This window comes from Pan paniscus, chromosome 15, assembly GCF_029289425.2.
Source record: "Pan paniscus chromosome 15, NHGRI_mPanPan1-v2.0_pri, whole genome shotgun sequence".
NCBI lineage: Eukaryota > Metazoa > Chordata > Mammalia > Primates > Hominidae > Pan > Pan paniscus.
Window position 1 is genome coordinate 48017783 of NC_073264.2, and position 16667 is coordinate 48034449.

The 16667-nt window shown below is 31.4% G+C and overlaps 1 protein-coding gene across 5 annotated transcripts in view; it reads right to left on the minus strand.

Moving 5' to 3' along the window:
* The window catches only part of MDGA2 (MAM domain containing glycosylphosphatidylinositol anchor 2), an 847276-nt gene that overhangs the window by 46549 nt on the left and 784060 nt on the right, over nucleotides 1-16667 (minus strand). For all 5 annotated transcript variants that reach the window (XR_004666173.3, XR_004666172.3, XM_034937505.3 and 2 more), the window contains 4 exons: nucleotides 9506-9683; nucleotides 4974-4994; nucleotides 1537-1692; nucleotides 924-1082 (listed from right to left, as the gene is read on the minus strand). Coding sequence is in view for 3 of the 5 variants with exons in the window: in XM_034937505.3 (XP_034793396.1) it covers nucleotides 924-1082; nucleotides 1537-1692; nucleotides 4974-4994; nucleotides 9506-9683 (514 nt within the window). In the remaining 2 variants the exon portion in view is untranslated. The remainder of the gene's footprint in view (nucleotides 1-923; nucleotides 1083-1536; nucleotides 1693-4973; nucleotides 4995-9505; nucleotides 9684-16667) is intronic.

A 16667-nucleotide genomic window follows, 5' to 3' on the forward strand; every position in this document is an offset into this window, starting at 1 on the left:
TTCAGAATTTTGTCTTATGTTAGAAAGGTGAGAGATTATATCACTTATATTATGTGATATCTTCTGGAATGGTCTGGAGTAGAATCATATTATTAAAAACAGTAATATTTTTGCTGCAAATGGTATAAATGTCCACATTCATTTGGATAGAGACTATACATAGGTTCATATCAGTTCAGGTTATATATCAGGCTAACATGTAATGTCAAATAATTAAATTTTAAAAATTGATATTCAGTTCTCAGGATTTCAGAATTGCACATAAAGAATGGTAGACCTGCATGATCTTTTTCCCCACAGAGTTTACTAGGTCTACTCTCAGTGTAATGTCATGCTCTATCTAGCACAGTTGTGCATCTGATCTTATCCTCTATTACTGTACAAGGTCTCAAGGGAAGGAAATGTGTCTTTATCTTTGTATGCTGTGCAGGACCTAGAATGTTCTTAAATCTTACTGGGTGTGTTTGGCATACTTTAAAAACATGAAAAAAATCACACCAATGTTTCAAATATGTGGATGGTGCTAAAAATAACTGTCAATATAGCAACATGACAATATTACTTTTCATCATGATTAATATGCATTCAGTCACTGTCGAAGCAAGTTTCTTTGGAAAGAAGCAGCCTAAATTATGCTGTGTCAAGTCCATGAGACCTGGCAAAGAATTTAACTCATTGATTGTCTACCTGATTTAGGATTCCAAAGGGAGGTAGGTGATGATCTAAAATGTCAAATTCCAAATCTAAATTAGATGGTGGGAAAAAATTCTTACTATCTTATTTTGCAATTTGCAGATAAATCATTTAAAAAGTAAATTATAGCATTCTTTGACCAAAAACTGTTTTAATGCTGTGTGTTTATGAACCTTTTTCTTCTTAGTTATCATTAATCTTGTAAGAATCAGTAATTATTGCTATCTCACCTATATGTTGTCCATACATGTGATAAAAGAAGCTGAAACAATATGCAGTGTTTGTGGGTCCATAAGGGTTTTTGGGAGCTATGCTGAAAACAGGGCTGAGAAGTCGAGCCTTTTCGCCTTCCAATCTGGGTCGTGATGTCTCAATGTACATATAAAAACCTTAAAACAGACAAAATAAAGTGTTTAAACACATTATTCTTACCGCATAATGAAATTTCAAATCACTGAGAAGTCTTATAGTTTTCATACAAAATAAAGATGGATAGGAAGATTTGCATCTCATTTATAAAATCTCTATGTGTATATGTAACTAATAGTGGCTGTAACACAAAGAATAAATGATCTACCAAATTAAAGATAAAATGTATAAAAAGTTGAAATTTAGACTTGAATTATCAAAAAATTCCTATTCTCTCTACTATACGTATCAGTGAAGTCTGAGAAAAAATTAATGTCTACAAAGTTTTGTAAATATCTAAATTGATACTGTACAGAAAATTTAATATTTTATTCCATAATCTTCAAATATATGGCTAAATATTAGTATTTCATATTTATAGCAGTTTTTAAAAGTCTCTGATTGCTATGAACACAAAAGGCCATACCCCCATACCTTCTTTGGAGCCACTACGGTCAGCATTAGGTCCTGTATTAGGAGTATATTTTGTATTTCTTGTTGCTGTACTTTGTTTTGTCCAGTCAAAATTATCTGTATCATCTTGAGTGAACAAACAAATATTACCATCTTCAAATCCACAATGAAATTCTCCTGTTGGTAAATTTTAATTAAATTAATATTAATTAAATTAATACACATACTGCAACATTTTCATAAGAAAAATGTAAAATATTACATAGCAATAATAATGCAAGATTGTGACAATGGTATGAGAGCCATAATAGTGCAGAAGATTACAACTAAACATAAAACCAATCTAATTTTAATGAAAAAGTAAAAGAATTTTACATGTAAATTAATATCTTACTGAATAATTAAGACTCAAACAATTTTTCTCTAAAATATCCAGATAACTGAAATTAAAGAATACAATTTATGCTTGAATTATTGCTGAAGAATTTTCCCAACTTTCATTTTGTCAGTATAGAAACAATCAAAACAAAACTGTCAATTGGAAAATTACCTTTATTAATTTACCTGAGGGTAGTTTTAAATTGGTATACTTTAAATTTATAATTTTTCATGCATGTCTAGAGATGCTTTTAAATATCCATTTGCATAAATGGAAGTGTGTTTAGGGCAAGCTAATAGCAAATTATTTTGAAAAGTATTTATCCTTCCTACTTTATCCGAATGTGGGCTTCCCAGATACTTGAACTTCAGTATGGAAATGAAGTAATTAAAAGACCTTTTAAAGACTTTGAAGGACTGTGATTTCTCGGATGCCTAACGTATGTTGAGTTCAGGGCCAACACAAGTTCAGAGAAAGACTTTTTCAACTATCCCTGAAATGTGGGTGGTAGTAGTAATGTTTCTAAGTATCAAAGGTTTTCTTACTGCTTGAAAAAAATAGGTATAAATAAGTTGGTAAGGTCCACTAGATACATTATTAAAGAGTGTGTATCCTTGAGAAAGAATAAACATAATGTATATTATTTCACTCAGCCTCATAACAACTCTATGAAATCACAATAATCCTTACTCATGAGGCTTTACAGAGGAGAAAACTTTGGCAAAGGTCAGCTATTAAATGATAATGTCAAATGGAATCCAAATTCCCTGGAATTCATAGAGATATAAACACTTAAAGAACAGAGACTTCCATTTTAGTCTCTCTCCAACCTACCCATAAGGGGTTAGATTTATCAGATATCCTTGGAAATGGAGTCCTGGTTGAGATCATGTACCTGAATTAATTGAAAATTTTTGGTACTTACAAATAAAAATAAAACAGAAGGCTTTTCCTTTAAACTTAGGGAATGAGTTTATGTTTTGTTTTTGTTTTTTAGATGAAACACTTGCTTTATCTCTTTGTATTTATTTATATTCTATATTCTGGGTAGGTAATGTTACAGGAAATATACATATTTAAGGGAGTCTAAATAAATAAATCAATAAATTTCTGAATAAACATTATTGTACATAAAATATTTATTAGACACATATTTATGTCACAGACCTTATACCAAACAAGACATGACCTTTTGATGCTATCAGTTGGAAAAATAATGTTGGTAACAGCAGTGTAGCAGTGTATGCATTTACATACATGCATGTATTTCTTTAAAGATATTTTAGGTATGACATGAAATTCCATTAGTTGCTACTCTGGCGTTTTGAATACCATAAAGGCAATGTTTGATTTTGAATGTTTTCAGTTATTTAATTACATATTACATATGCACAAAAAATAGTCACAGAACAAATGTAAAGATTAAGGATTTCAGTTTATCTACTGCCAAGTCTTACTTTTTATATGTTATTTAAAATTATGTATAATGAATTTTTGTAACACTGTTGGACCATTTTTTTTGTAATTTAAACTTGGTTAAAAAGAGAAAATATCTTGTCTTTAAAAATCTATACAATAATTTTTGAGACCTAAATATTTAAGTCTTTCATAGTAAAATTAAGCAATAATGCAGCTTATGAAAACTACAAAAAATGTCAGTTGTGTCTAAAATTTTTCATCGTTTAGGTTATTTTAGATGGTGTAAGTTGTTTATAGTATTATAACTAGTGTAATAATTCAAATCAAACAAAGATACTTAAGCAACATCAATAGCTCTTGATTCCTTCTCAGGACATATATCTTTACAATTAATAAGCCTATTACTGAAGAAAATTTATAAAAACTTGGCAGGTAAAATGAAAATAAAACTCACTAGTCAAAACCCAAGAATTTTATGATTGTCCTGTTACTTTAAAAAGAGACAATTATAAATATGTGCAAATACATTTATTCATTTAAAAAGTTTATTAGAATAAAGATATCTGATAGATAATGATAACGCAATGAGCTGTACAAACTTTTCAAAAGCCAATGTAATATAAAATACTAAAAGAGTAATAAGTATAAATAAGTAATAAAGTCCAGGATTTTCACAAAGATATAGAACTGAGAATCGAGTGGATCTTGAATTTTCCACTGGTTTTCTAATTTCAACATGATTTTAGCAGAGTTTCTGGGGCTACATAGAAATAATTAAACATATCTTAAATATTCTCCATGATGTGGTCTTCAAAATTTTGCTTTATTTGGTCTGCAGAATTTTCCCTGAATCCTTCTCAATATGATGAAAAAACAAAAATAAAAACTCAGGAACAAGAATCCTGATACCCAGTGGTCCTTTTGCACCCAGAGATGATGCTCTTTAGTCCTTAAACTTGTAAGAAATCTAACCTTAAATTACAAATAAATAGCTCTGATTTTAGAATATGTCTTCATAGTAAATCCTCTGTTGATTTAATATTATTTTCCAGGGAGAGAGAAGTTTTCATATATGGGAATATTTTTCAGGTAGATACATATCATCTTATAACATTTAATATAAAACAAAATAAAAACTTTCCAGAAGTCCCCAAATTTAACAATTTTATAGAATTCATAACCTAAATTAGACCAAATACATTGGCGTGTAAACTAGTGTTCTATAAAAGAAAGTCTCAATTAAACCCATCAAATACCAACTTTCAAAGTAACCATACTCTTTTATAAGTGGAATATAGACATTCAAAGAAGGAAAATCAAAGAAACGTGTAACAACGATAAAAATGATATGCAATCCCACAAAAGAAAAAAATAATCCCACAGCTGCAGAAATAGCAAATATTAAGCAGGTTGGTAAATGGCTCCATATTTCAATATTTAGGAAAATCTATAAACCTCAATTATCAGTATTAAAAAATTGTATTTATACTCCTATCCTTTGAAATTTAAAATCTACATTTAATGCCAATTTTACTGATTCTGAACCATTGTGTTTTAAACCAACTAAGAATAGTTACTAAACAATTTTTGTATATTTGTAAACATTCTATTTTTGTATTTATTAAATATAGTGCCATTTTGTAAGTTAAAATATACTTACTCAAATGAGGATTTACAGGAGCTACAAGAAAAGCAAAAGAAACAAACAAACAAAAAAACAATGTTAGCATGGCTTGAATGTCTTTTATAAATAAAAGTCTAATCAGTGTCTCATAGTTCCTTACCAAAACTTAATGATCTTTCCCACTGTGGCCATTGAGATTAATATCTGCAATCCATTTTGTTTTAGAGGATTGAATATAATCTGCTTTGGAGCTCAGCAATAACAGCCTCAAATTACCAAAAAGACCAATGCTAAATAGCACAGGAAATGTTCCCTTTTCAAGGTATAGTTTCTGACCTCTTAAATATCTGAACTAGTGCTAAACAAAAATACTCAGATATCAAAACTGAGGCTGAAACTAGGCCAACCTATAATCTAGGTGATTTAAAAATGAAAACAATTATCTAGCAGAGTTTCCACTTTTGTTTTTTGCTGTTTTCTACTTCTACTGAGAGTAAAGTAGAAAGTTCATGGCACAGATGAAAATAAAGCAATCCTGATATCATGTTGTAATATGTGTACTAAAACGAATAGCTACATCAATGCCTTTTTGTTTAATTACAGTAAAATATACACATACATACACATGTGTGCATGCACACAGAATTTTAAAATGATGAGCAATACATTTTGTGTTCTGGGGTACCAAAAGAATTTTTTTCCCCGAAAACTAATTATATTTGCAATACAAGTGCCAATGAATTTCCACCCAAAGAGAAATGAATACTTTAAATATTACTAACACAACAACAAAAATATCTCTCATCTAAGGGCCAAATTTGTATCTGTATGTATCAATTAACCACTTATCACTCTGAGAAAATATTCCAGTCTGGATGAAGGACAGCATTGATGTAATTCCCCAAGATTTCAACAGGCAGAATGTAGTTTCCCAGGATTACAATTGGCAGTTAATTTACAGTGCAGAACTTATCTGATTTGTCATTTTCTTAGTGGTTGTCATTAACCACCTTTGTTAAATTTGTGCAATAGTAATAAACTCCGATGGGCAAAAATATTCATATATAATTGTAACATTAGTATACAAATGATAAATTTTAACAGAGTAACTTTTTCAATGATTTCCACTATTCCTACATACAGAACACAATTCCCATTACTGTAGTGGTTTTTCTGATTCTACATTCCACATTGCAAATTATGAAAAGAATAACAGAAAAGGAACTGAAAGTGAACTAAAAATAACAATTTAATTTTATGGCAAGATATCCATGTATTTTAATTTTAAAATTAGTAAAAATTAAAATTATTTCACAGTTAATATGAAATTCTTAAAAAATTATGTGCTATCTTTCAAAGATGTAAGCGTCCTTGAATTATAACTTAGTTCTAAGATATGTTGTATGTACATGTAAAGCTCTTACCAGACTGAATTTTAATTGAGACTTCGCCTCCAACATTTAAGTCACCAAATTCACTATACATAATGCAGTTAACTTCGTGAAAATTTGCACATCTAACTTCTAAATAGTTCAGCGAGTCCAGTTTTTTCTTCTTTCATTTGAACTTGCATGTATAATTTTTTTATAAATGCATATTGTAGACAATTGTGTCCCCATAAAAATGCATATGTCAATGCCTAATCCCCAATGTGATTGTATTTGGGGATAAATCCTTTAGGGAGGTAATTAAGATTAAATTAATCTTGGCCTCAATCCAATGGGATTGGTGTCCTTATAAGAGGAGGAGGAGACACCAGAGAGCTCTCTCCGCCATGTGAAGAAGACATGGTGAAAAAGTGACCATCTATAAATTAGGAAGAGAGCTCTCACCAGAAGCTAACTATGCCAGTGCTTTGATCTTGGACTTCTCAGCCTCTAAAAGTGTGAGAAATAAATTTGTGTTGTTTAAGCCTCCCACTATGGTATTGTGTTATGGCAGCCCAAACAGACTAATACATTGCCTCTAAACCATTAAAGTATACATTGCCCAAACCTATATCACATCAAAATAATTTTAATAAAAATGTTGGAGATCTTAATATGTATGCCTAAGTATGTAAAAACAATTTTGAAAACTTATTATTAAAAGTAATATCTATTTCCTGCATGTGTTTTTCATTTTAGTTTGTTGCCTCAGAGTTTTCAATAACTACTAAGCTAATTAACTTTTTAAAATCTCTTAAGGAAAGTCATAATGATCAATTAACTTTAGCAAAGAAGTAAAGATCTTCTCTAATGGAGTGGTGAACCCTAATTCTAGTCAGGTTTGTCATTTCACAGTCATTTAACTTTGCAGGACACTGAAACTTTCTGGGTCCGAATATCTTCATCTTTTAAAGATATTGATATTAATGCACTCTACATTATACATCTTATTTATTTGGTAAAAACTGTAAGTACAAACAACTTTAATGAGTTGTTAATAGTTTTACTTCATATTTCACGTTTGACAGTATTCACTACTTTCCCCTTAAGCAGGAAACGTATACTTAAGGGTAAACACAATGGAGTACTTCAGCTGCAAACAAAGCATTCTATTATCTTTTTAACTCAGGCTCTGATAATCAATGATAAAAAGAATCCCGTTTGGCCGAGTGCTGTGGCTCATGCCCATAATCCAAGCACTTTGGGAGGCTGAAGTGGGTGGATCACCTGAGGTCAGAAGTTTGAGACCAGGCTGCCCATGGAGAAACCCCCTCTCTACTAAACATACAAACATTAGCTGGGCGTGGTGGCAAGTGCATGTAATACCAGCTACTGGGGAGGCTGAGGCAGGAGATTCAATTGAACTCAAGAGGCGGAGGTTGCAGTGAGTCGAGATCATGCCACTGCACTCCATCCTGGGAGACAGAGTGAGACTCCATCTCAAAAATATATATATAGTAATAATAATATTCTACTGAAGCAATACAATAAATACGAACTGTTTAAATAATGATTCATTCAAACCTGAAATACATTGAAAATTCTACAGCTAAAACTGAATATTAAAATTCTAAAATGCACACACATTTCAATTTTTGAAATATTTATCTCTTTAGTATACAGTAAAATAACATATCTAGGCTGAGTGCAGTGGCTCATGCCTGTAATCTAGCACTTTGGGAGGCCAAGGCAGGTGGATCACCTGAGGTCGGGAGTTCGAGACCAGCCTGACCAACATGGAAAAACCCCATCTGTACTAAAAATACAAAATTAGTAGGGCATGGTGGCACATGCTTGTAATCCCAGCTACTCGGGAGGCTGAAGCAGGATAATTGCTTGTACCCAGGAGGTGGAGGTTGCGGTGAGCCAAGATTGCGGCATTGCACTCCAGCCTGGGCAACAAAAGCAAAATCCCGTCTCCAAAAAAAAAAAAAAAAAAGAAAAAAAGAAAGAATAAATATATCTAATTGCCATTGTTTCTCTTTGAGATATTAATTCTAGATAAAAGTTTTAGATCCACTTTTAACTTTTTCAAAGTTCTGCACTAATTTCTATTTTTCTCCAAATAGGACATTTAAGTAGTGAAGAAATATTTTATGCATATAGTTAGTAAAAAGAAAACTATCACTAACACACACACACACACAAACATTTAGCATTTTTTAACATTAGCAAAATGAAAAATGAATGGCCACCAACAACCAAGACCAAAATCCGGCAACTAAGATGTCTTTTGATATGTATATAAATAAACTGGTACATTTATGCAATGGAGATTATTCACTGATAAAAAGAAATGTGCTATGAAGGCCCAAAAAGGCATACAGAAATCTTATGAATTTCTAAGTGAAATAAGGCAGTTTAAAAAGCACTACATGCTCTATGATTCCAAATTTACAACATTCCCGAAAAGGAGAAACTATAGACAGAGTAAACATATCATTGGTTGCCCGGACTGGAGAAAGGAGAGATAAATGGGTAGAGCATGGGAACTTTTCAGGCAGTGAAACTATTCTGTGTGATACTGTAATGGTGGAGAAATTATATACACTTGTCAAAATCCATATAACTGCACAACACAAATAACTGTAATGTATAATATTGATTTTAATAATAATTTCTTAGTAGTTGTTAATCAATTTTTACCAATGTACCACAATAATATAAGACGTTAATAATGGGGATACTGTGTCAGGGAGACGGGGCTCTGTATACTTCCTGCCAATTTTCTGTAAACCTTAAAATGCTCAAAAACTGAAATGTATTAATTTTATTTAAAAAACAGAAAATGAATTTTGATCTTTTTTTACTTCTTAAAAAGTTTTAAAGTCATCAAGAATTTGAAAAGATAAAATGCAGACAAATATTGTATTATAACTTGTAGGATCAAAAATAAAGAAACATTGCTTATATCACATAGGTTCACAATTAACTAAATTATTCTATATCTCTACATTTGTAATCAAATGTCACATTAATGGTGATTAAGGTTTTGTTTTTTTGTTTAGTTAACTGGCTAATGATCCAGAAAGTCAATATGCTAAGTTTTACTTTGTGTCTAAATTCGGTAGATAGCAGCAACCAAAATTTTCCACATAGTTAAATATATAAATAAATAATTTTAAATGAAAGGCTACTTACCACTATATTTGATCACACGAATTGTTGAATCTCCTTCACCAAATTTGGTGAGAGGAGTCAGTCGGACTTCATAAGCTTCTGGTTTAATTAGCTCTGTCAAGTTATATGTAATTAATTCTCCCTTTTGAATATTCCCATTTATTTTAATCTCCTGCTCCCACCAGCGCTGCTGTCCAGCCTGAAATCAAAACAATAATAGAATAATGTCCCCAGTATGTTCTTCAGAGGTACTAAGAAAATTGAAAACAAATTTTGAAATTTTATTAAATCAAAAAGTACGTATATTAATGAATACATATTATTAAAGTTCAAGTTTCTATAATGATAAACAAATTTTGAGATGTTTGCATGCATATGTTTGCAGGTAATTGCCAAATGATCAGAGGTATTTAATAGATTTAATATATCATCTAATGTTTAGTAAGAGTCAGAAAATTCCGAAGTGTCTCTGATCTTGAAGTCGGGAGAGATCAAAGTTTAGCTACTTCTTGCTTAACATATTAATGGCATACGAGATTCTTGAATACTTACAACTCTATCACATTAGCAAACATATGCATTGCATATATAACAGTTCCCATATATTCTGGGCATTAAAAGTATAAAACAAAGACAAATCCTTAACTTTTCAAGTTTATTAAAAAGAGAGGCACAATAAACAAATGTATAATATAAAATTTCAGTTAGTCATATGTACAATAGAGAAAAATAAAAAACCACAAGGAGATTGAAAGTCATAGTGGGAAGGCTGGAAAGGGGCACTCTTTAGTTAAATCAGAGGACATCTCCATAAGAAGAATGTTAGGAAGTTAAGATGAAGGGTAGGAATTTACCATGGGATTTGGCAAGATGGAAGCAATGGTCTCCTTGAAATAAATGGTGTCAGAGTAATGAAGATGAAAGTGTGATTGTAATATGTTAAAAGAAGAATGAGTTTCACAATGCTTCCCTCACTAAAAAATCACAATGCTCAGATAATTTCACAGCACAGTTAACAAAATGTTCAGGAAAGAATTCTAATCTTTTACAAAATCTTGCAGATATTTTTAAAAAGAAAAACAATAACTCTCCAGCTATGTTATTTAATTTAAACCAAAAAGGATGGTACAAGAAAGAAAAACTTATGTATACAAACCGAATTCATAAAGTTTTAACATACAATATTGTTTCCAAATTCATCATACAGTACTGTTATCAAATTCATCAAGTTTTACATCCAGTATTGTTTCTCTTGCAAGGATGCAAGAATTGCTTAACATTAGAAAATATGTTAACATAGTTAACTGGCAAAAGAAGAAAAAACATATTTCTACTAGATGGAGAAAAATTTGGGAAACATCAACTCCTATTTATAATAAAACTATGAACACGCTAGGAATGAAAGGGAACTTGATTAATCTGATAAAGAAGATCCAACAAAAAGGTAGAGGATGCTTTATTTTTAATGCTTATATATTAGAAATTTTTTTAGAATTACAAGTGAGAATGCTCAACATTATTTAAAATTGTACTTTAGTAACAATAAAGCGTATAATAATTGGAAAAACAAAACCAAAATAGATCTATAGAGTTGTCTACGTAGGAATCTCTCTCTTTCCTTTTCTCTCACTCTATCCTTCCATATGCATATACACTTGAATGTCTTTTACAAGCACTTTGAAGCTTTCTTTATTAAATGTATGCATATAATTTATTAGATGAGATAACAGGTAATCCACAGCTTTGTTTGCTATTGTAAATTGTAACTTTTAAGCTATTAATATTTTGCTGGCTTATACAATTGTGACAGATTTTTTTATTCTCCTTAATTCAGATATATATATATGACAAATACAGTCCTCTTTCTATATGTATCTAAACATATAGTATGCATCATTGCCTTGTAATATGTGTCTGATATTTTTCATAGCTGAAATCTATGGTATCCTTTTTCATGGGGCTTTTCTCCTTTTATTTGCTTGGTTATTTTTCACTGGTGCTGATAATATGGCTTAAAATTCTATTATTGGGGGTTATCTGTGGCCTATGACAAAGACATATTCTGTATAGATGTACCATTGTTTCTGACATGCTCCTAAGGTCATCAACAACATGGCCTACTTTTACTTTGATTGTGAAACTCTTTGGTGTCACAAATTAGAGTGGAGAAGATCCCTTGCTTTGAGAAGGCCTTGAGTTTCCATTGCTGTCTGCCTCAATGGTGCCAAACTATTAAGAATCAAAGTTCAAGTTTGTCTGGGTTGGCAAACAGCTGAGGGCAAAAGTAGTTTGGGCAGAAATTCTGTTACTTTTGAATGCCATTTTCCCTTGGATTTTTACCTAGTACTTTCTCTATGTACACACACATACACATGTACACATTATATGCACAGGTACACACACATACACATATCACATAATATGCACATATGTTCACATATATGCACATACTATATGTTCATAAGTATTTGTTTTCTGAAGGTTAAGTTGGTCCTAATTATACAGTCTTGACTGCTACATTTCTGGAAATAAAAACTACAATATGTGTGCTACAGCACAGTCCTACACAAATGACAAATTAAATAATGGCATGGGAAGAAAGCCCAAATATAAAATATATAGAGTGTCTGCACAGAAGAGAGAAAAATATATACCATTCAATTGGTTATGCATATGGAAAAAAACCACTTGAATTGGAACCTTATATCTTACACATAAAATTCAGTCTCAGGAGTATTAAACAATTAAATTTAAAACATACAATTTAAATCAGTTAGGAAAAATACAGAAAAAATGTTATTATGATCTCAGGTAATACATTACTTTCTTTTTTTTTTTTTTTTTTTCTGAGACAGTCTCACTCTGTCACCTAGGCTGGAGTACAATGATGCTATCTCGGCTCACTGCAACCTCCGCCTCCAGGATTCAAGCAATTCTCCTGCCTCGGCCCCCTGAGTAAATGGAATTACAGGCATCCACAACCACGCCTGGCTAATTTTTTGTATTTTTAGTAGAGACATGGTTACACCATGTTGGCCAGGCTGGTCTCAAACTCTCGACCTCAAGTGATCACCCAACTCAGCCTCCTGAAGTGCTGGGATTACAGGCGTAAGTCACCGTGCCTGGCCAATATATTGCTTTCTTAAACAGAATAGGGAAGGATGAATCATGAAGAAAAAGATTGAGAAATTTGTCTACCAAATTTAAAATTAATTAAATATAAACTTTCAAGTTAAAAAATTTGTTCTCATCAGTATTCACCATTAAACAGGAAAAATACAAGCTAGAGGTTTGAAGAAGATATTATACACATGTTAATATACACAGTTAACTAGACTTTATTTTGATAACAAGGAAAAGAATTCAGTAGCAAATTGAGCCAAATAACAACAAGTAATTCATAGATGAGGAAACCCAAATAAGTAAGTAACTAAAGAAGAGGCTTAGCCTCACAATGAATCAAGGAAACGGAAATTAAAACCACAACTTTATTTTCCACCATCAAGTAGGCAGAAACTTTTTAAAAATTAACTATTAGGGCTTTGTATAGATGTAAAACAATGAGAATCTTTGTGCATGTCAGAACCAGAGGATTGGGGTGGGAAACAAATGAGACTTTTATCCTACGTATAAGCTAACAAGTTAGCCTGTCACAATATCATGAATATTAGCAGAAGACTGGAGACTACTTGGTCAGAGAAAATGACTCATGACTCAGCATAAATCCCAAGCTTTATTTTAGCATTGATCCTCCTTACCTCCAAAGTTCCACAGAAGTACTGCAGATGTGCCAAGGAGGACGCTGCACATGCCTTGATTGTGCGTCACATTTGAAGGACTGTGAGTTTAAGAAACCTTAGTCTTTATAACTGATAGTAACCAAATGTGTCCAACCATTGCCCAGAAAGGAGACATCACAGGACATCAAACAAACCTCCCCTTTGTTCCAGAAGAAGACACTACATTCAAAAGACGTTTGCTATGCTAATGACTCGAAAACACAGGCTGTAATAAAAGGGCAACTGGTGCCTCTGGGCACAAGACACAAAGAAATAAAAGCAATCCATGAAAAATTGTCTTTCAAACATGTATCCTTGATGAAAATGCAAATTGGTATAAGTTTGGAGAGTAATTTGCATTAAAAGCCACGTTACAATGAGAACAGGTAAATTCTTATACTTGGAAACAAGTATATTCATCGCACAGAAAATAGAACATGATCTATACCTCAATCGTTTAAGAGGTGATAATGAAATTGTAGACTCTTCATAAACTGGAATATAAAATATAGCATGAAAAAGGAACCTATGCAACATACATCAACATGGAAAATTTTCACAAAATATTGAACTAAAATTAATTTTGAAGTAGATATGTTATAAAATTTAGTTTTAAACTATGCATTTTAAAGAGGATGTATAGATATGTACATATTAAAGAATAAAGAAATGAAGAGAAATAATAAACACTGAGTTGAAGATAGTGTTTAAATAGGTTAGGAGAGTGCAAGAGATGATGATGCAGTTGTGAGGGGTAAAGAAAGGACTTCAGCTCTACCGCGTGATTTTTGTTTTGTTTTGTTTTAGATTAATGGTAGATGTAAAAATTATGATTATGTTATTTTGTGTAGGCCTGAAATGTTTCTTTGTTTTTAATAAAGAGAATTAGAGAATAAGAGAGAGAAGGAATTCTGAATTTTCTTAAAACTCTTTCTCCCTTGAATTCTATGACAGTGCTCTCTCTCATATTGCTTCCCACATCTGCATCTTTGGCTACTCCTTATTTTCTTTTCCTGTGTTCTAAATGTTGATGTTCTCCAGAATTTTGTATATGGCGTTTGTGGTACTCTGTATTAGTGGTTCTCATATTTCTGCATGCATGAGAATCACTAGATGACACTGTTAACCAAAATTCTAAGTCTCAACCATCAGCAATTATGGTTCAATGAGATCTAAAAATACGATCTTTAAAAAGCATCTCCTCTCCCACATAGTAATTTGGACACAAATAATCCAGAGGCTACATTTAGTGAGGCACAGATTAGTCCTGCTAAACCACCTCATTACTATTAGTAGCTTCTTCTAATATCTCTACATTGATAACTTCCTAACTTATATTTTCAGCTCAGAAAATTAAGAAAAAAATACATATATTAGTCTTTACCATGTGCCACTATTTTAACTGTCTTATACCTATCATTATATGTAATATCCCACAAACCCTAGCAGGTAGTAACTATATTTAGCCCTATTTCATGAATGAAAAAACTGAGGCAGAGACAGGTTAAGGTAACTCTTTTAAGTGGCAGCTTCAGAACGTGGTTAGACCCAAAATGACTCTTTTTGGTATGACTTCCTCCTTTGTTTTCCCTGAATATACTGCTCCCTTAATTGTTTTTACCAGAGCCCTTATATATTTAGTTATAATACACTATGCCTGGTCATTAACTTGATAAAAATATGATGAAATTAAATGCCAGCATACAATGTATTTTTAACTGGCCTCCAAGGAGTACGGCAGAAAATCAAAGTTATTTAAGTGAAAACTGCATACAGTCACTGAATTTACATACAGTGGTGAAGGATAAAAATCCTAATTCCACAGAAAGCACTTATCTTTCAGATAAGCATGCATAGTTAATACTAGGTATTATGAAGCTTCTATTAGTTTGGTAGGTTAAAATACTATAACATAATATAAATGATGACACTTTTACTGTCTCTTAATTTTAGATTTATATATATATATGAACAATAGGCAAAGTGCTATGATTTTAAAAGATAGATAAAATCAATTTAAACACACAAAAATATATACAGAATAATTTATTTGACATTTTACTGTTACCTAAAGACACAAGTTTAATCAAGGTGTACTTTCCTTGATGTTAACATAAGTTTAAATAAGAGTTTAATACCACTGAAAATTTGTAGTACATTACAAAGGGACACTGCAGGTATCCTCTTGTTATAATGAGTGTTCTACTCAAGTAATTTTAGTCAGGAGATACGTTGATGTTGTTACTTATTACAAACTCCAGTGTCCATAACTTCATATGTGTATTAAAAAAGCAATAACTTTGATTCCAAGTCTTTAATTTAAGCTGTAATCAAAGTGTATACTTCAGCAGTTGGCAGAATAAGCAATTAAATACTTCATATTGTATCTCAGTGAGCTGTGCAAAATGTAAAAATGGAAAACTAAATGCAATGTTTGCACATACATAAAAGGAGATGCAATATTATTCCACTGATTGAACGTAATACCAGAAAGCCCTCAGAGAAGATGGGTTCTAAACAATACAGCAGATGACAATCCCAGATCATACTTATAAGCACGATGATATGTAAGTAAGTGTTAAACCATTTTCTTCATGTCAATTTTAAAAATCCATTTAATTTTTCTTTTATCCCCAAGAGGTATATTCCATTCAGATGATTTAGAGGTTAGCCTAAAAACCCCCAAGTACCCTAAAGTGAGACTTTTTATTAAAAATTATAATTTGTTATTTTTACCACAGAAGATAATTAAAAAGCTATTGCTGAAAAGGTCTCAGGAGGAAAAACCATGTTAATTTTTTCTCTTAATTTTATAAGAAACAAAATTGACTAACTTAAAAGCAGAAGGCTGCAACAGATTCTGAAATGTGAAGGGAATAAAAGTGGTCATGTTTTCCTCTTTTTTTTTTCTTGGACTATAAATCTTTTTAACCACTATAATGAGCTCCATTGAAAAGTACCAGGTAAGTAAAAACTAAAACAGAAGAGGAAATGCAACAACTGAGTACAAGGCATATATGTGTGTTTATTTCATTTATTTTTATGTAACTCTATAAAAGATTGATATATCCATTTTATAGGAAACTCCTATTCATGTTCAGCAACCATACTGATAGTAAAAATAATAGCTGACATTAAAAATCCAGGTATTACAGACCCTAAATCACTCACACTAATGATTATCCAACAGCATAAGAAATCAGGAAGATGACATTTTCATGGATTAAAATCAAATTGTCTTATAATCCCAAATAAAATGTAACACTGATTTTTAAGATGCACTGTTGTTTTAATAACCCCTTTTAGGGAAAGGAGATAATAACTAACATGGCGTTAAATGAATCTTATTTTTATTTTCTACTAGTAATAGCAAACATTTATTCAACTAATTATATAACTTTTCT